The sequence below is a fragment of the Aphis gossypii genome, chromosome 3 (assembly GCF_020184175.1).
Source record: "Aphis gossypii isolate Hap1 chromosome 3, ASM2018417v2, whole genome shotgun sequence".
Classification (NCBI taxonomy): domain Eukaryota; kingdom Metazoa; phylum Arthropoda; class Insecta; order Hemiptera; family Aphididae; genus Aphis; species Aphis gossypii.
In genome coordinates, this window is record NC_065532.1 from 21,417,735 (window position 1) to 21,439,443 (window position 21,709).

Consider the following 21,709-nt stretch of genomic DNA (forward strand, 5'->3'; position numbering starts at 1 on the left):
ACAATTGTACCCGTTGTACCCCCTAAATGCTGCCCTGGTAATACCACAGAATATATGTCATGAATAGATTCTGTGGTAATACTACCGAAGTACTGAATCATCAATCATCATTTTGTGAATTGTGATACAAAACTTTAAAAGTTAATATGTAGGTAATGACGTATTCCCATGACATGCGGTCGCTGGTCGGGTATTCTGACTTCTGAGTTCTGAAGTTCTGAGTTCATCATATGTTTTTTTTTTATCAATTCCTGTTATCACAGTTTTCGTCAATCAAAATAAAAAAACATTAAGCAATTAACCATGAAGGCTGAAGATAAGACCAACATAAAATTTAAACGACCTTTTTGAATTTTCTTCTGACAAATTTGAATAGTAGGTCAGTGGAATTATTATTTATTAATTATTAGAATTTAGAAATGTTTCCCAAACATATTACTGCAGTTGTTGGTATTTCAAGCTTTTGCCTTGGAATATGGATGGATAGAAAATATAGGGAATTAAATGCATCGCACAGAGTACCAGGATTTAAAATATTTGATGCAGTGTATGCTGATGGTATTGTGTCCAATAATCAAGAACTAATTATTAATAATGAACAGCGAGTATCCCAGGTAAAATGCAGAATACACATACTTTAATACATTTAATTGCAATTCTTATTATTTATCATCTACTTTATAAATTATGTTTTTATTATCTTAAGTTTATTAACTAAGCATATTTTTTTTATACCAATATAATGATTTTAAGATTATGAAGTATGGATTTCCAAGTTTGGATAATGTACGTTCATATAAGAACTTTGTTCTTTCTTATGATCAAAGGAATCGTATACCCCATTGGGTTTTAGAACACCTCACACCAGAAAGCGTGGCGTATAATCCTAATGTAGATAGAGCATCATGTGACTTTTATGAAGATAAATCATTTCATGAGTTTTATCGGTTATTTTTATCTTAATATTACCACATAAAATAAAGTATTGATTTAAAAATGATATATTTTAGGGCTACGAATAAAGATTATAAAAATAGTGGTTTTGATCGTGGACATCTAGCAGCAGCTGGAAATCATAAATCAAGTCAGGAATTAATAAAACAAACATTTGTCTTATCAAATATTGCTCCACAAGTTGGTAAAGGATTCAATCGAGATGCTTGGAATAATTTAGAAAAATATGTTAGAAAAAAAGCAAAACATAATAAAAATGTTTATATTTGTTCTGGTCCACTTTTTTTGCCAAAGTAAGATATTAAATAATTTCAATTTTAAATGAATGATACTAATCTGTTCTTAAATAAGTATTAGGTGTACACACTCTAAATGAAACAAAAATATTTTTAGAAAAGGAGATGATGGAAAATTATGGGTCAAATATCAAGTAATTGGAGATAATCACGTTGCTGTTCCAACACATTTTTATAAAATTATTGTTACTGAAAGTACAGAGTCTAAATTTTATTTAGAATGTTATTTAATGCCCAATCAAGTAATTCCTGATGACATACCATTAAAAGACTTTCAAGTAATTATATAACTGAATTAAATTAAATTTTTTAAAATAACTAATTAGTAATAAGTTTAAAGCAGTATTGGGTAATACTTGTTAAGAAAATTTTATAATTCTTTAGTTTATGGATATTATCTCAAGAATAAGTATGATAATCAAATTTTAATTGTTCTATCATATATTAAGCAAACAAATATAGATTTTTAAAATTATTATTGAGATCACAGTTTTTAAAAGTCATTTTTCAAGTTTCAACTATTTCAAGTATATTGTGTAATTGAGTACCTATACTCACTGCGAAATAAGAGCATATCTCATTGTGCCGATTGTGGATCAGTTTTGGTTAAAATTTAAATTGAATGATAAATCATTGCAAACGATTAACAATTTTAAGTATATATTGTGTCAGCTGCTTCTAATTTTAGCTTTAAACATGGTAATAATAATTAATAAAACGAATATGAAAGACATATTCAATGTTCTTTATTCAGAAATAAAAACTGAAATTAAGATTCTTAATTTTATTGCAGTTTTATTATTTATTTATATTTATCAACAAATGATAAACAATTTACTCTGAAATGTATTTATTAGATGGCAGTTTATTACTTATTAGCAGAGCTCTGATTTTATAGCACTAAAAATAACTGAAATATGCTCTATAATTAGAGAGCGAATCTTTAGATTTTTACACATTTTTATTGGATTTATGAAATTTTATGAGAATAAAAAATGTGGACAATTTATCCAGAGTTGGTAAGAAATATTTATTTTGCATATTAAAGCATATTTTGTACATTAAAGAATACTTAGCCTATTTATTTTTTATATTTTAGAATATATTCTGATATTCTTCATAAAAAGTCATATAAATTGTTAATTTCTCGAGAAAGTTTTTTTTTTTAGAAATTTTTTTTTTGATTTAAGAATAAAAAATAAATAAAATATCATTCAATTATCTACTTTTTTGTAATCAAATTGGTTATGGTGGTCATTTTGTCACTCTTAGTGGGTGATTGTCACAGATATATTGAATAATTAAGAAATATATATAAGTAAATAAATAAATATATCTGTGGTGATTGTATTATAGTAAATATAATTTACCTATTATCAAAGGAATAGTGCACGATGCTTATTTATTGTTTTTATTGAACTATTTTCAAAAAAAAAAAATATTATTGTCATATTTTAAAATTTTAAAAACCTAGAAATCTGTTCTTTAGCTATAATATTATGTCCTTTAAAATCTTAAAATAAGCGCTATAATATGCCCTAAAGACACCATAAACAGCAAAAATAAAAATTTATTTTGTTCACAAATTAAAAAACTTATATATAAAAATTTTATAAAAAAAAAAAACAAAAATTTTAATTAAAAAAGAATTATTTGAGTGAAAATGGAAACTATTTAAAATTCTTTGGAAATAAGAATACAATTCAAGTAATTATTATTTTTTTAATGAAATAACATTCAAAATTATTTTAGTGTAGAATGAGTAATGACCAAATGTTTTGTCATTTAAGATAAATTAAATTTATAAAAATGTGAAAATGTTGCAAAAGTTATGCAAATTAGCCAAAAATGACACCAAAACTTAAAAATAGCACTTAATGCAAAAAATTCTTTAATTATGCAAAAAAAAATAGCCGAATAAAATTTCATATTTGGAGTTCTTGGTGCTCAAAAAAATTTATAGCTTGCTCTGCTATTTTTATCTGTATCCAATAAAAATTAACAAATGCTATAAAACCCAAGCTCTGCTAATTAGTAAAAAAGATTTTTTGTGAGATGAAGACATTTGTGGGGTGAATTATGGTTAAAACTCTTGGTGATATGCCTATGATAAAAAATAACATAACATTAGAGTATTAGAATAAAAAATTTCAATTTATTTTTATATTTTTATATGACTATAACCAGTAAACAAATTTCAACAAGTAATTTTAAATCATATAATATGGAATTAAAATATATAAAGAACATATTATAAGTTATAAATCATACATTTTTTGTTTAAAATATTTCAGATGCCTTTGGAAGTAATTGAACGTGCATCGGGACTACAATTTTTCAAGAGATTGACACTTGATAAATTTATAAAACTTAATTAATAATTAGAATCAGATGACTTAGTATTTAACGCATACAATTATGTGTTATAAATATATCAATTGTATGAATTATAATAAAATTATATATATAAAATATTTACCTTACACTTCTGTTTTCTACTAAATGTCTTTTAGACAGTTTTTTCAATAGATAATGAACTTTGAATCTTTTTATACTACAGACATAAAATTGTATACAATTGGGAGTCGTATCTAATTTTAGTTTATCACACCTAATTAGAAGTTACTTAGGTTGGGTTAAATCAATATTCCATATTTTTGAAGTAATGAACAAAATTCTAAAAGCCTGGTCTTTTTAACTAAGATGTATGTGCTCTAAGGTTAAATATATCATAATGCACATGTTTTTGCTATTTACAGTGCCGATGCAAGCAAATTTTTATATGTAGGCAAAGATCAAATTCTTGTTCTTCTGTTAGAAATTTGGCTAGAGAATTCGGTATCTTTGTGGGAAAAACACATTCAATTTTGTGGTGTTATCAACAAACAAAATAACCACTATTGGTCAGATCATAATCTTTAATGGACAAATGATTCAATCTTTCAGCATGTGTGGGGAACGAATGTCTGGTATGGGCTTTTACTAGGTCCTTACTTTCATGAAAGTACTTTGACAAGTAGGTGGTACCTAGAATTTTTTTCGAACACGCTACCAACATATTATTTGGATGAATTCAATTTAGATACCCACATGAATTTATTTTTTCAACAAGATGAGGCTCCCGCCTATAATGCAATAATTGTTCGAGAATACCTTAACCAAACTTTTGGGCATAAATGAATGGGAACATATGGTCCAGTACAATGGCCCACTAGATCACCTGATACAACACCGTTAAATTATTTTTTATAGGGACACTTAAAAACAGAAGATTATGCTAATCCATCTATTAATCTTGAAGATTTGAAAAATAAAATAATCATTGCATGCAATGAACTCACCAAAGATAAAATATTAACAGCCACGCAGAGAGAACTTCTGTGACGAATGGACACATGCGTTGAAAATAATGATAATAACTTTGAACAATTTATTGAATAATAAATTATCGATAATTGAAATGATATTTTTTATAAATTCCATGTAATATTAATTAAATACACCTTGTAGTTTTAATAAAAATAAATTGTTTTTTGTTGATCTATTAATAATTTCAATTGTAATTTAGTAGTTTGGACATAAATAAATTGTTATAATAATTAATAATACCTATAAATGCGTGATTAAGATAGAGCGTCGAAAAATGTGATATTATATTATACGAATTACATAATTTAAAACTTTCGACCGTTCTAAAAATGTCAATTTTTAAGATATTAAAAAACTGTAAAGATCAAAGTTACTGAGAAAAAATAAAGCCATCCAAATCCAGTATCAAAAATATTGGTTTCTATTTAAGAAATTTTTATTTTACTGCGCATGCATAGAAAAAACAGTTAAAAATTAGAATTCTATCAAAAAAATATGTATTTATATGTCCTGTACCCTGTAAAAAAAAATGACGTGTTCACACTTCGATGCTGTAAATAATTGTTAAAAGCCTCAGTGAAAAAATACAAAAATTATCCTTGAACAGTTTGAATGCAAAAATAGATAGTTATGTACCTACTGATTGTATCAATTCATATTATATAGGTAATGAAAATGAAAATGTATAATATGTAGAAATGAACAACATGATCATCAACAATAATTATGTATTATATTGTTATGATAGATACCTAATATTAAAATAAAACAAAATTATGAAAGGAACTTCATAATTTTAAGTACCTAGTGCAACTGTGCACGGTTAATTAAAAAAAATTTTAAATTGTAACATGTAACAATACAGTATTGTTTAAGTTTATATAATACAGAGGTATTTATTGAATAATTAATAAACAATTATATATTATATAATATATTATAAATGACAAATGTATTATAAAAACAAGGTACCTATCATTACATTTTTCGTTTCAATCAGGTATTTTAAACTTACTTTTAAACTTTAAAAGTATACAAATATTATAATTTATACCATAAAGCGAATTTGTAGTGAAACAAAAGAACGATGAAATATTTATATTCATCCATTATTATTATTATTATTAAGTTTGCACTTGTTGTTAATAATATGAAACATCCTAATTTTTTTCCAACTTTACCCGTCGTAAGTTCTGATTTTTTTTTTATACTATTATTTTTACGTATAATATGTTGGTATAAGTGAGTATTATTATTTATTTTTATAGTTATTAAGAAATAATTTTAAAACAAACGTATTGAATAGTAATAATAAGACAAGTAGTAGTCAGGAAACTTTATTATTAAAGAAACCATCCACAAGCAAGTGGTATCTATTTCAGCTGGAAGAGACCACGAAACGCATTTGTGCCATTCGACGAGACACAACACCATTTCTTTTTTTTGTGTATTCTAAAAATTATAACTTAAATTTTATTTATATTTAGTAATTTAGTATATTTAAGTATAATTGTTAACTTTTAATACTCCCGGAGGTTATATTTTTTGATATAAGCTTCCCTACTCGCCCATTGGAAATTTTAATGATAATATTAAATTATAATAATAGCATCATGGTATGTAATTCAAAAAATAATAAAAAACTCAATAAATGTTTAACTGTGTTTCTAGGGTGAATATCGAATTAACTACAAAGCTATCATTAAATGTAGTTCACCAAAAAGTGGTATAGAAAGTAATTTTTATCTGAGTAAACTATCTAGTGATAGAGCTGAACTAAGAGGAAATTTCACACTAAAAATACCATTGGATGATAATTTAACAGTAAGTTATTAAAATATTATAATAACTAAAATAACGAGTTAAGAATAAAATACTTTACAGACCGTTTAATTTTTTTTTTTAATTGAAAATAGGCAATAGATAATAAACCTGTGGGTACCATACTACCATCTATTTTTAACTATTTATTATCCAATACAATTGGTCAGTGCTAGGTAATAGATACCTGTGTAATATCCATAGTTATGTGAAATGTTTTGATAAATTTATACTGATGATAATAATATACCTTATAATATATCAGTCATCAACCAAATTCTACAATATTTTTATTATAAATTAAACTAAGTAAATGTCAATGAGACAATCTGCGTCTTTACGACCTAGGCTTAGACATAGACTTTCTCTTATTTTTTACTAACCTAACCTAACCTACTATTTTATAATACTGATTATATTATCATAATAATACTATTTAAGTATCTAATACATGTAGAAAAATATTTTGGTACTTACGGATTCATTGTTAATACAGATTGAATTAAAATGTTCTTTCTTTTCATGGGTCCAAGTTATTTGCTAGAATAGGATGCATTACTGCAGTTTACAGATAATTAAATAGTATTGATTTTTATAATATTCCATTAATTATTTCAAATGTATATAATTATGATTGCAATTGAATCCAAATCAAATTCAAATTGCAATTCATTTAATTTTTACACATACTTATTAGACGTGCTAATTTCGATAATATTAAATTTTCAAGATATTTTAATTATTTTTATATCATTTTATTGCTCGGTATGTTGATGCAAAAATCGTGTACGATAATTATTTGGAGTATAGGTACCTAAACAGAAAGTGCATACAAACGATAATCAGACATTCGTGATTCTGGTTCATACGTTAAATTTATATACCTACCTAATAAGTAATAATGTGATATTGTGATGTTATTTGTAAATACGAAGAGTCAAGACCAGGGACGTACTCTGAAAACAATTTTGGGGGATGTTTTTGAAAAGTAGAACATTTTTTTTTCAAATTCGTTTGTTCCCATCACGTCAATACACAATAGGTATAATTTTATTTTATTTATAAATCTTGTTTAAGTATTTTTACTTTTTTCAAATCATATTAATTATTTAAATTTTTTATTACAAAAACCAAAGATTTCGGGGGGTTGTTCAAACACACAAAACACCCCTCTGTGTACATTCCTGGTCATGACCTTAATCGTGTTAAAAAATTATCATTATTATTTTATTTAGTTTGATATGAATATGGCCATTAAAGACTCAGTTGGAGGCTGGAGAGATAATGCGCACTTGTTAAAATTTCCAAATGCTTGCTCTACATTAAAGAATCTTTTAGGAATAGAGTGGCGACTATTCATCAACAGTTTTGGAATTAATAGCTTAAATTGTCCAATAGCTCCGGTAATTATTTTTTACTAAGTTTTAAATTTAAATTGGATATTAAAATAACTTATATTTCACTTCTAAACATAGATACTGTATTTATGAGTATTTAGTATTTATTTTACCTAACAATAAAATATGTATACCAATGATACCATTGACGTGATTCATTGATTCAATGAAAGTGAAAAAGTGCTTAATAAAATTAGTGATATAATAAATTAAATTAATTTATGTTCTTATTGTTTTTCAATTTTAAAAGGACTATTATTTTTATACAACTTATTGATCAATACTTGTTTCAATTAACGTAATATCTTACTATGAGATATACCTACCTATTATTCTTAACCCTTAAAAAAAAGGAATCTGATTTAATGTTTAGGTTTTTCGCACAAAAATATTTAGTGTTAAACAATTTCTTGTTCATACATAGTATATTTTATGTATTAGTACCTATTTATACCTACATGCTATGAAAATTATAAGTTATATTTTATTTTAATACAAAATACAAATTATTTATTTATTTTCAGGGAGTTTATGAGTCAAGTGGTTATGATCTAACAGCCGCTACAGTAAATTCCAGTTTTCCAAAAACATTTTTTTATGGAACATACAAAGTTCGTTTTCATTTTTCAGATAAACTTAACATTGCACATGGTTGTTCGAATTTTATTTTAGAAATAAAACGCCCATGGGAAATTGAATAAATTATTTATATATTTAAAATTTATGAAATTTATAGTAAATTATTCACATAGTTAATAAAAATTAAAATTGAACCTTTATACCTATATATCTGTATATATATTTATTTGATATCATGGAATCTTTTAGAATATTATTAATTGACATTTCGACCTGGGTCGATAAACCCTAAATTAAGTTTATTTATTTTGTTTTTATTCAAAAAATAATTATTATTTACCGAGACTTAATAATAATAATAATAATAATAAAACATATTATATTATTAGATTTTATATACACGATGATTTTTTTATTTTCAATGTTTTAAGCAAAATAATATGGCCTGGGTTTGAAAATGTAATATTAAATTTTCCATAAATGTGGCTTACAATAATTATAAAAGAACATGAACATTGGCCAATTTAAAAAATGTTATCCTTATAGTTAAAATTTTTACAAAATCCAAAATTCAGGCTTAAAATAACGATTTATTAGGTATCAAATAATTTTAGATTTTTGTTATAGGTGGTTAAAAATTACTAGTCGTGAAAACTTGAAACATACACCAGTTGTTTAAATTGGAATTTTCTGCGTAAGATTAATTTTGGGGTATTCACGTCATTAAAATATAAACCACCTTTTTCAACACCCAATTTAAAATATAATATATTTTCTATATTATATCCTAGGCTGGCATATCATCTTCATTCAGAATCATTTTTCGTATACACTATACATTGATAGTTGATACCAGCTATATCATTGGATAAAAAATATGTATCGCGTGGTTTGCTACAGAGAAAACTCGAAGGCTAGGTAATAAAGGAAATTATAGGGAAAATGTTATGAGTGTTTGAATTTTAAATGTTTACGAAATCACGTAACTATAACGATTTTCAATATATTTTGTTATTCAAAAAGTATAAGTCGTAGATACTTGAAAATTTCACCAGTTATTTGCTACCTATTTAGATTAATATTACCATTGATTATAAATAGTAATTAAAATAAATAAATTGTATTTATAATCAATGGCCCTAGTAATTACTAAATATACTAATTACTAAGTATCAAGTAAAAATAAATGCTAAAATGCATTATGTGCCTTACAAACTTTAATATGTTTGAGCTTTGAGCCCTCATCGGGTAGTCAGCGCTCCCAGTGGTAGTTACAAGAAGTGTACTTTTTCGGCCGACTATTATACAACTTACAAGATAGGAAGGCGATTACACGTCCTCTATCCACCTTGATTTCAACCAAAGAACAAACCATGTTCCCAGAAAATATAAATATTATTTTCTGATAACAGTATCATACCAACATACGATAATGGACTTATGGACTATTCATTTAGTATATTTTATTATTTACATAACAATTCACAATATTATTACTAACAAATTTCGACTGTTAATATTTTATTAATGTTATTATTATTAAATTCATTAATTGTTATACCTTATACTATATGTGCATTGTATTTGTTTAATATTCAACATTTTACATTTACTTTGTATTAACCTACATCAATAATATTACTAACATTGTTAACTTATAGTACAAATTTATTTGTTCCATATTTCCTCACTGAAAGAAATGATCATCATTCAAAAATGATAAAAGGTAGGTTATATAAAATTATGAAAAGGTTCACTTGATTTACATTTTATTGTTAATAATGCAACTCATTAAATGCATATAAATATTACAGAAAATACTGAAGTTATAAAACCACCTGAAAAAGTTGATGACTTTTTGTTGTCGCTGTTTAAAGCATTGGACAGGCAGAAATCTAAAGATGAACGTAAAACAGTAGAAAAAAAAGTAATCAGTTTTTTTTTAATAATTTACATTACAACATAACCTACCAATTGATTATCATAAAATAAGTACTTTAAGATGTTGCTTTCTTTAATAAAAATGTTGATTACCTATGTGATTTAATTAGATTTAAATTAAAAATTAAAATCAATTATTTTTTATCATAAATTAATTCTATACAAAATGAACTATTTATGCTACGCAGTCGTTATGTTTAAAGCATAATTTTGTGTAGACAAATTTAAAAGAAAATACATATCCAACAGCAGAACCTATTTTTAATCTATGACCACAAATTATAGATCATGGGCTCCAATAAATTATATAATATCATTATTATTAAAGAAGTTTTGTTTGTGTATAAAATTAGACTTTAAGTTAAATATTTATTTCTTTTATCTCATAACATAGTCATACTTTTTACAACAAATTAATTCTATGAAATTATTTTTATTGCAATCTCAATTTGCTACATGAAATAAAGCAACTGAAGATTTAAGTTGACTGGTTTGGAAGTATTAAAAATTCTAATGTAACTTCATGCTGTACCTAAAACTAAAGTCTGTGCTTGATTGTATTTGTAGCAAATATTTAAAAATTATTTTTAAGACATTCAACTTAAATTGTTTACACATAGATATAGTACTTCAAGGTTTAAGTAATTATTAACATTTGCTGCAATAACTTATGTTTATTTGAATAACTAATATTATTAATATGGTTAATAATAACTATCAATTAGTGTATATATGTTGAATGTTTAAAATATTAATAAACTATCTAATGTATAAGCACTATAAACCATTTAAAATAATAATTATAATTTTCTATAAAGGTAGTTGTTCGGAGATTGCCCCCAACTATGAATGAAGAAAGATTTCTCAATGAAGTGTCTCCTCTGCCTGAATACAATTACTTATATTTTATACCTGGTGATCCAAATGCAGTACCATTTCATCATTCAAGAGTGTATATAAATTTTCTTAAAGAAGACGATATGTATATGTTTACCGATAAATTTGATGGCTACGTATTTGTTGATGACACTGGTAATAAGTGTTTTTTTTTCTTTTGGAAGTGATAAAATTATCTTTTAATACTTTAATAGGTGACGAGTATCCAGCTACTGTTGAACTAGCACCTTACCAGAGAATACCAAAAAAGAAATTAGATAAAGATGCTAATTGGGGTAAGATACACGAGAATCCAGTATTTTTAGAGTTCAAACGTAATTTTGAACAGAAGACTATTGACACTACATTAAAAACTACTCAACACTTTTTTGAATCTGTTGAAGGTAAAGTAAAATGATTGTTTTATGTTTACATATTATACTTATTGAATAATGCATTGTTTGATAATTATGCTTTCTTAGATAAATCTCAAGAACAAGTCTTGAGTACACCACTACTTGAATATTTAGCAAAGCAAAATGATAGACAACGTGTGCGAGTTAATCAAAGAGATGAACGTCGTAAAAAAGTATTTATAAGAAAACAGGAAAAAGAGGATGTTTGGAGAAACAAAAAAGTGGAAAAAGAAATTTTCATAAAGCCTAAACCCGTTACCAAAAGCAATATAATCAGTAAACGAGTAATTGATGAAAAACCCATAAAAGATACTAGCCAAAAGTATGCATAAATTAATTTTTTAATTTTTTAGGTTAAACTATCTTTTTTAATGGATAAAAAAAAGCTTCAAATTTATATTTTAAGTGATATTAAACAATAATTCAAATTTTATATCAAGATGATCAAAGAAATTATTTGGTTTTTGATGATTGGGCTAAATAAAAAAATAACCCCAAAACTGTAAAGTTTTAAACATGATTATGGTAAAATCTAATTGTCTGTATTAGTAGACATTTTTTTTCATTTATTTGTGTACCCATTTGGTATATAAATTTGGTTATAGCAAAAATTAGGATATGGCCTATGTATAATAGATATTGATAGTGAAATGTACCTTATCAATGTGTAGTTCAACTTTTTTAATGATAAATCAACCTAGTTATGCAAAATATTTCTGAACAGAGACTATTTTATAGCATTTCTATTCAAAGCTATTTTGTTATAAATTTATAATGCTATTAGTAATTTATTTTTCTGTTAGTATTACAGTATGTTGAACAAAGTTTGCCAAAAACCAACCTCATATTCTTTCATATATTTTATCATAACAAATCATAATGTTATTCTAATTTTTAGTACTTTTTTTTTTTTACATAGAAAAATCATTAAGAGTCATAAAGATGATACAGGATTGAATATTGAAAAAAATAAACATAATGATGAAAGTCATAAAGCTAAGAGCGAAGACACAACTAAAGTTGATGAAGTTAAAAAGATAGAGTTTAAAATTAAAACGATCAAATTGAATAGTCCAACCAAATGTTTCGATGATAGTTCAAAAGAAGATATTACTTCTAAACCTGAAAAAAATAATATAGATACATCTAAGGACGATAATGATATAAAAAAGAAATCGGAAACATTAAAACCGGGACATTCAGAAAATAAAACTAGTGTATCATCAAAATATAATAAATGGCATGATGATAAGGAAACAGTAGAAACTGGTGAAACTGAAAACTATAAAAAGCATCGATCTGATATGGATAAAAGGTATGCTTACAATAAACGAATAGATAATCGTCGTCAAGAATCTAAGACTGATCGTCGCATTAGAAATAAGGATCGTCCAGCTATTGAAATTTATAGGCCAGGGATGGGTAGACTAAGTAAGTTGAAAGCTGAGAATGATAATAATGAATCAGAACCTCAAAAGTAACAATTCAAAATGAAATTATTCTTAACAAAACATCATGTATTCTTCTTGTATTTGATTTTTAAGCTGTTTCTCTATTATTTTCATGTAATATCTACATTGTGTAACACATATATTTTTTCAATAATATTAAATGAATCATGATAAATAATGTTGTATTTGTTTTATTAACTAACAAATAATGGGTATTATATTTAAAGACATTTAAAAAAGAGACAAATAAGTAAATTAATAAAAATCTCACCTGCAGATAAAAAAAAAAAAAAAATAGATAACATTTTTTATGATATAATTGTTATGAATAAATATTTATAACTGTACATCTGTACAAAAATATTTTTCAATTACTGAAATCACTGATTTTTATGACATAATAAAGTATTTATATTTGATTGAATATTATTTTGTTGTTTAATTTTTGTGAGTCATGACTGTGGATTTGTCATATAATTTGTTGATTTTTATTGTCTTATAATGTTTGTAACATTTAGTAATAATTAATTTTATTTAATATGAAATATAGTCATGGGCTCCCAAAAAACCTAACCTATTATAATATAATAAAATCAGATTAATACTTAATGGACTCTTGAGACCAATAAAGAGTTGTGTATCTTTAATTTAAATTATAATTTAATTATTATCAGGTATTAGTTTTAGAATTTAAATTATTAGCTTTGACTCCAAATGCAGTATTACTAGTATTAGCTCACTTAAAGAAGCAAAATATAAACTTAATGTGCCTAACCCAAATTGGAAAACATTTGCTTAATTGAAGAATTTAAGGTCAAAATTGAAACTGTGTTGAGAAAAATTTAAGATTTTACCTATATATATGTATTATGTATGTATGATGAAGAAAATGCCAAATTTTAAATGATAATTAAACTACAATTATATTTAAATTTGAATATTTCATGCCTAATTGATTTTTAATATAATATATTCAAACCGCGAATTAATAATATATAATATATTACTTGAGTACAACACTCAACACTGCAACGTTTATGACAAAAAATTCAAAGTTATAAATAAGAAGTTATAACTTAAATATAATATTGAGTGTGCCTATCGGCTATCATTAATCATGCCTACAATAATATTTATAATCTCAGTGCTTAGGACCAAGATTTTTATTTTTTATCGGTGTAGTTGATAAGTGAACGTGATAAGAAATAAGAATTCTTTATTTTTTCCTCAGTCCATACTCCATACTAACTGGTAAGTGGTATTTCGGTTATTTCAAATTCCTGAAGGATATATTAAATAAACTCTTACTTTTAGTAGTTATTAGTGGAGTTCAAAGTAATTTAAATTTCTAATATTTTGAAAATAAAAATGTCAAAAAAATTACCATCTCCTATTTTCACGTTAAAATGTGACAAATATACTACATACTGCTTGAAATTCTATTCAAACAGTGAAATTCTCTATGCTGGAACTCAAAGTGGAGAGATTCTCGTCTGGAATCTGGAGGTAAGACTTACGGTGTACAAACAATAACTCTTTGATTTGATTATTTGAAATAAACAATATTGTAATAGCTATAATGTTTTCAACTTAACCGATTTTTGTAATATATCTATTTTCCTTAAATATACCTATACAATTATATTTAATATGATAATTTTTTATTTCTTTTTCCAGTCTAACCGCTTAAAAAATGAAATTAAAGCCAGCTTAGTATGTATAATGACCCTTGAACTGTTGATCAAACAAAATCAATTGGTGTCGCAAGACAAAGTCGGTGAAATTAAATGTTGGCAGATAGATGGTATCGAACTCAAACTCCATCATACATTATCAACCCAAATAATTGGCTTTTGTAAAATAGCCTTATACAAAACAAACATGTTATTATGCAAAGGAGAAAAGTCTATAATGAATTGTTATTCTACTGACAGTTATGATAAAATCACTGATTTTAATCCATGCCAAGATGACAATTTGGGAGATTTGATGATTATAAAATCTATTGGCGATTTTATATTTTGTGGTTATGAAGCTAATATAATTGTTGTGTGGCAAGAAGACCATATTGTTAATCAATGTAGTTTTCCTGAACTAGATTGTTTGATGGCAATGGATGTGGATCAAAATGTGACCAAAGGTATTTGTGCTGGTAGTTCAAATGTGATAAACACGTTTAATATTACAGACGGTAACCTAAGCCTACATAAAAACATTAAGATTACAAATCCTGGTGTTAATATTTTGCAGTTACGACCTGATGATAAAATAGTCGCTGCTGCCTGTTGGGATCTAACTGTAAGACTATTTTCTTGGAAGACCATGAAACTGTTAGCAGTTTTGGATTCCCATTCGCCTGGAGTCTTAAGTGTTGCATATTCTGAATTGTCTGTAACATTTTGGAAAGCCAAGTACTTGCTGGCCGTTGCAAATAAAGATAATAAGATCACTCTTTGGGATATCTACAATGGAAAAGATAAAGATTAACTCTTATTAATATTCCCATATTAATATTATGCCAATTTATGGTAAAGTGCATATTTCCAAAATAAACTATTGACTATTAAGTCAATAGAATGTTTAAAAAATTGAAAATGAAGCAATTTGGTTACTAAAAACACCTAGTGGAGTGCATTGTTGAAATTATGAACTTATGAAGAACATTTTTGAGTGGTTTTTTTGTACTATGAAAACTAAAGGTTGATTTGAGATTTACATTTATATAATCAGTTTAAAAAAAATTATTTTTAAATTATTTAACTGTGGAAAAATAACTATAGATTTATTAATAAAAAGCTTGTTTCTTTAATTCTAGGCTATCATGTAAAAGTATAAATCTCTTTTTCACGAATAAAAAGTAATAATTCTCAATATTGTGTTCTGTTTGAAATCGATAAATCAAAATCTAATATCAATGCATGAAATACCACAATAGCCGTAATGTATGAATATAGATTTTTAATTAGATTATAATTCATAAAGTTCTCATTTCAACATTCAACTGTATGTCTCTATGTAATATGTACTGATTAATGATTATTTTTGACTATTGTACCTCAGTTTTACCACATTTTTAAAACTGTTAATTGTTATTATTATTTTAAATGTATAATGTTCAATAGTAATTATCATTATAATTGTAGAATTATATTTTACTGGCAAACCTTTTTTTTATTATTTTGTGATGTTCCCTCAGTAAAATTAAGGGCATTTCTGTCACATTCCAAAAGTTCAATCCTATGTAATTATGCAAGTATGTATTAAGGTGAAAATTAGTCGAGTCTCGAATCTCGATAACTCGAAAACCTCGATAACTCGAATTTCTTTTTGTCCCAATGGAGTTCTTATTAATAACTTTTATTTTATTTTAAATTATTTTAATTTAATTTAAATTTTATTTGTAACTCGAAAAATACAGAAGTCGAATTAATTTTTACCTCCCTTGAAATTCGAGTTATCGAGACGACTGTATTATTATTTTGTGTACAATTGCGTACAAGTACCTGCGCGAGCGGCAACTGCAAAGTTGCACTATAATAATATTATGTACACTACACGGCGAATAACGCGAGCGTTACAAAGGCCCCGAAACAAATTTCTAGTCGTTAAAAACGGGTCGGAGCCCGCCGGCCTTAGCGTGCCTGCACCGGCGCATGGTTATTATAATATTATTATTTATTATTATTAAATTATTATGCTTTTATTAAAACACTACTTGAAAACGCCGTAAATACACACCGCGACCGCTTACATTATTTTTAATACGTATAAATAATACAGCCGCTGTAGCCTGTTTGCAATTTATGTGCGAGTGTATGTTATTAATAAGTTTATACACGAGCGTACGATATTGTAATACATTATGCGCGTAATAGATATTATAATAATTTTACATAATAATATGGTTGCTGACAAATATTCGTGGAAAAATCGGTATGATATAATACTCATTAGTTGTTTTGCTGAAAACCTTAGGACGAGAATATATTCAAATAGGTAGGTACATATATTTATAGACACACACGAGGCGTATACTACTATATTATATATTTTTTAATAAACGCATTATTAAAAAGTCGATTATTGCGTTTTTTTCCAAGAATAAGTCTACTTAGAGAATCCATTTATTTCGTGAATACCGAAGAGTTATTTATCATTGAATACTAAAAACTACACATAATATTTTAATTATTCACATCACACAATACCAATTACCAATTACACATTTGAGTATATATAGTTACTAAATAATTATATAGTGATTAGTGATATTTGTAAAAGTATCCTTATAAAAAAACGTGGTTGACATTTATTTAGTACCTAGAATACTTTATGTTTATAAATAAATTATGATTCATGACAAGTGATGATCGCCTTGCTTTAATCGTATCTCTTTCGAGAAAAATTATATACTTATTAGTTATTAATTAATTTTAATAAATTAATTGTACACAAATTAAGCATTTGTTAAATTGAAGCAAATATATTTTAAGTATTAATGTTGTAATCAAATAATTTGCTAACAATTAATATAATATTAATTTTTCAACAATAACACATGTTTAATATATTTTATTATATATAATATATAAATCCCACTTACGTAGTTACTTTATAATTCATATTAGTAATGAATATTAACAGCACATAGTTAACGAACTTTTTCGTAACAAAATAAATGTAATTGTGTAAATATATTATACTTATTATAAACTTATATCATATAACATATTGTGTTAAATGTTTTAAGCGCGGTATTCAATTATTTTGAAGTAAATTGTTTCAAATAAACCATAAACGTATCAAACATGATGTATAATATGCGTAGCACGCGAGTACGCAGCTAACATGTACATATTAAAGTATAATGTAGGTATATACATGCGCATCATATAATTTTCACTACGTAAAAGTTTTTTGTAAAATAATTATTTTCTTACAAAAAATATGTTCCAATCTGACTAAATATGAATTAATATTAAAAGTATTTTTTTTATTATTATTGAAACAGTTTTATACTTACAATAATTAAATTAGATCATGTTTAAATAACGGGAAGGGAAATATAGTCATCCATAGGCGGGATATCGTAAGGATATTATAAGTTACAAGTTATAATTTGTAATTTATAACTATTTAAATACCACGGATTAATCCTTAATGATTAATTCATTCTTTACTGTACATAGTTATCTATTATTCAATTTATAAATATTTAATAGAAACATAAACGATATAATACAATAATATTTGTATAATGTACATAGTTGATTGTGCCGATAGTAGTTATATTTTAATTATGTCCATTGGTTACTAGATTTACCTAACTCAGGCTCATGAGTTTACTGTTATTAAAAACATTATTATGTTTATAGTTTATACACATCAAACGTATACCCAGCACGACCGGCACTTCATGAACTGTATAATATGTCTGTATACGTGTAAACACCTAATGAGATAAAAAATAATATTTTGATCAAGAGGACAGAATAGTCAAAATAATTTATGACCAACTATGAATAATTAAATGAGGCTTTCACATCTTTCACACTGTACAGTGTAGGTACATAGTAACAACCATTCGATTTGTTGTACAACTAAACTACCTATTTTTTATTACTGTGCACGAAAAAGTAGGTATATTATAATAAAACAGTTTTTTTTCACTAAAAATAAAAACAAATATTATTATTTTCATATGTTTTAATCTATTTATTTATAATACAAATATCATATTATGATAAAATTGGTTATTGGTGGATTGTTATTAATTTCAAAAATTTAAACTACCTACAAATATATTCAGTTAGAACATAATATAAATGAATATAAATAAGAAATGTATGACATTATTTATTTAATAAGCTCATTAAACATTTTGAAAAGAAAGTAAGAGCACTTTCAGTATTTAGAAGTTATACAAACACTAAACAGCATTCTTCGCATCCTAAACATATTAATTACAAAGTGTGCAATGCATAACATATGAGTTATTTATGTAAAATTATTATAAAATGATTCGTCATAACACCCATAACTCATAATTAACCACGTGATGAGATTTTCTTTCATAATATTATGTTTCATTAGTTCACAGTTCCAAAAAATAAAATAAATTAATAATATATCATATAAAATATAATCTATAGAATATATAAAATAGATAAATATATGGATATATAGATGTACATATTTTTTATCAGTGTTATAATAATGTACCTACGTTAATAATTTTCACTTTTTGCCTTTCTGTCAGTTTCAACCATAGTTTCGTTATAATTATATTTTACTTTTTAATTTAAAACAAAAGACTTTCACATTTAGTTAATGGTATTTTGACTTATTTAAGTAATAAAATGTCAACAATTTTAAATATTAATTCTATATTCTTGATAGACACTAGTATTGTTCAAAGCAATCAATTTGTAATAAAGTTAGACAGTTCTGCAATAATAACTTAATCTTATTTTTCAATCTTTAAAAATCAATTTATTTCTATTTTGAAAGAAAAATAGTAAATATCATTCATAATATTATAATAGTTGCTAGAAATGTTTTTATAATACCTACAACGAAATGATAAGAAAATGATAACTTAAATGTTCATCAAACTACCTATTAAAAACTATTATTACTTTATTAGAGAAATTTGTAATGGAAATTAATACTAAAATTGCATAGGTTATAGGTTCGAAAAATGTTAACCAGATTATAATTCATACTTTCTCATACAAAAATATTCATTTTTTTCAATGTATAATAGTAAATTAAATTAGTATCTATCGTTGTAGTTCAAAAAATTATTCAATAGAATAATATACGATTGTATATTAATTAACTGAAATAAAATTGAAACATTATTTATTAAATACTTAAATATAGACTTCCGCATTTAAACATAAAATTATATACCTAAGTCGTATTTGGCTTTAAAATAAGCAAATATTTAATATATATATATATATATATATAAATACATATATATTATACACATGATACCTACCCATTGTACGTAATGGCTTATACCCATTACCCATTTATACACATATATACGAGTATTATAGTTGACACGCTCTCTGCAATAGTGTCATAATAATAATATATCGTACAGCACATGAATACGCGTACAATAATTCCTGATTTTGACGTATGGACGCAAAGCCAGAGAAAGTTACAAAAACACACTTACGAGTACCTACATTATATACGTATTTTATGATTCGGCAGGACTACACATGTTTAGGTGTTAGTTTATATTATTATCAAACCTCCTATTTTTTCGCCATACGCCCACTCTTTGGCGTATTACTCGAAACTCGACCGAAGAAGTGAAAACGGTTAAAATTAAAAATTTTTTAGAACCACACTCGAAAATATACAATAAATAAGTAGGGTTAGGATATGTATGCACTAAAAAACAGTTAAATATGTATACACTTATGCATTAAAATCATTTAAATATGCATGAAAAATTTGAAAAATATGCATTAAAAAATAAAGAAATGTGAATAAAAAAAAAAATTCAATAAATAGGTATATAGAGATGAATTAAATTATTATATAATAGATAGAATATCAACAAATTGTGTTGGTACTATATTTATGTGCTCGCACGGAAAAAAATATGTACTAAAATATTTTAGTTGAAAAATATTTAGTTAATTTGACTAAATTATAGTAAGAAATACTAACTTTAGATGGTAAGCCTAACTATAAAATTATAGTTGAATATTTTTAGTTTTTTTACCTATATTTTGGTAATTTCAACTAAAAGATTCTAGTATTTTATTATTGCTTAAATTGTTATAGTAATTATCGCAATATTACACCTGACAACGGGTGCCGGTCACACTGGACAACGGCTCGTGGTTACACTGTTACTTTTATTTTTACCTATTTCGGGTTTTTTACCTCTATGGCAGTGACTGAGTGATCGAAAATCGGCTTTTCCTTTTACTGTTTTTTTTCCGTGTCCGTCATCGTCATTGCGTTATTTGAAATTTAAATTTTCTTAAGTGTTAAATTTTAATTTGTCAATTATCACTTGTGAATTTGTCAACTGTCATCAATACGTTTTTGCTGTCATTTGTATACATGTAAGTATAAATATACCTACCTATATATAATTTTTGTTTAATTACTATAGTTATAAATTTTTAAAGATGGTCGTAAATTTGACATTTGTTGTCACAAAATTACATCATTTACCATTGTAAATAATAAAATTCAAATTAATTTTTTAAGGTTAAAAGCTTAACTACCCACTATTGATTTATTCACGGAAAATATGATGAAATAGCTTTACTTGCAGATCTTACTGAAACTATGGTTGAACAGTTATTCCCAAAAATGGGTTAGCGCTCTAAGTTTTTAAAACATTTGAAAAAATTAAAAACAAAAAGAGTAAGAATTTGTATAATCTTGTATTTAAGTAGTTAACGCGTTTTTAAGGCCGCAACTGAGAGAAGGGTCCATGGGTCCGACCCCCTCATAGAAATTTTTAAAACTAGAAATATTTTACTAAATAGTTATAATTTTACAAATAAGTTTGATAAGGTTTTCCCCCGTTTCTTGAATTTATTTTTGTACAGTTATATTCGTTTTTT

At 25.2% G+C, this 21,709-nt stretch overlaps 4 protein-coding genes across 4 annotated transcripts; all 4 read left to right on the forward strand.

The window, feature by feature from the left end:
* Positions 1–287: 287 nt before the first annotated feature.
* Positions 288–3,724, forward strand: LOC114129010 (endonuclease G, mitochondrial). Its single transcript, XM_027993628.2, has 5 exons — positions 288–614; positions 754–947; positions 1,011–1,247; positions 1,348–1,528; positions 3,545–3,724. Exons 1-5 carry the CDS (start codon positions 420–422, stop codon positions 3,626–3,628), a joined length of 891 nt encoding a protein of 296 aa, XP_027849429.1. The 5' UTR covers positions 288–419; the 3' UTR covers positions 3,629–3,724.
* A 1,979-nt stretch (positions 3,725–5,703) lies between these two features.
* On the forward strand, positions 5,704–8,605 carry LOC114129005 (uncharacterized). The gene is made up of 4 exons (XM_050202892.1): positions 5,704–5,805; positions 6,291–6,443; positions 7,676–7,843; positions 8,362–8,605. The coding sequence occupies exons 1-4, from the start codon at positions 5,707–5,709 to the stop codon at positions 8,536–8,538; spliced, it is 597 nt and encodes a 198-aa protein (XP_050058849.1). The 5' UTR covers positions 5,704–5,706; the 3' UTR covers positions 8,539–8,605.
* Positions 8,606–9,888: 1,283 nt separating this feature from the next.
* Positions 9,889–13,278, forward strand: LOC114129008 (regulator of nonsense transcripts 3A). Its single transcript, XM_027993625.2, has 6 exons — positions 9,889–10,142; positions 10,231–10,343; positions 11,176–11,389; positions 11,449–11,637; positions 11,716–11,971; positions 12,569–13,278. Exons 1-6 carry the CDS (start codon positions 10,133–10,135, stop codon positions 13,128–13,130), a joined length of 1,344 nt encoding a protein of 447 aa, XP_027849426.2. The 5' UTR covers positions 9,889–10,132; the 3' UTR covers positions 13,131–13,278.
* Positions 13,279–14,304: 1,026 nt separating this feature from the next.
* Positions 14,305–17,224, forward strand: LOC114129006 (guanine nucleotide-binding protein subunit beta-like protein 1). The gene is made up of 2 exons (XM_027993623.2): positions 14,305–14,606; positions 14,778–17,224. The coding sequence occupies exons 1-2, from the start codon at positions 14,469–14,471 to the stop codon at positions 15,585–15,587; spliced, it is 948 nt and encodes a 315-aa protein (XP_027849424.1). The 5' UTR covers positions 14,305–14,468; the 3' UTR covers positions 15,588–17,224.
* The last annotated feature ends 4,485 nt before the right edge of the window (positions 17,225–21,709 follow it).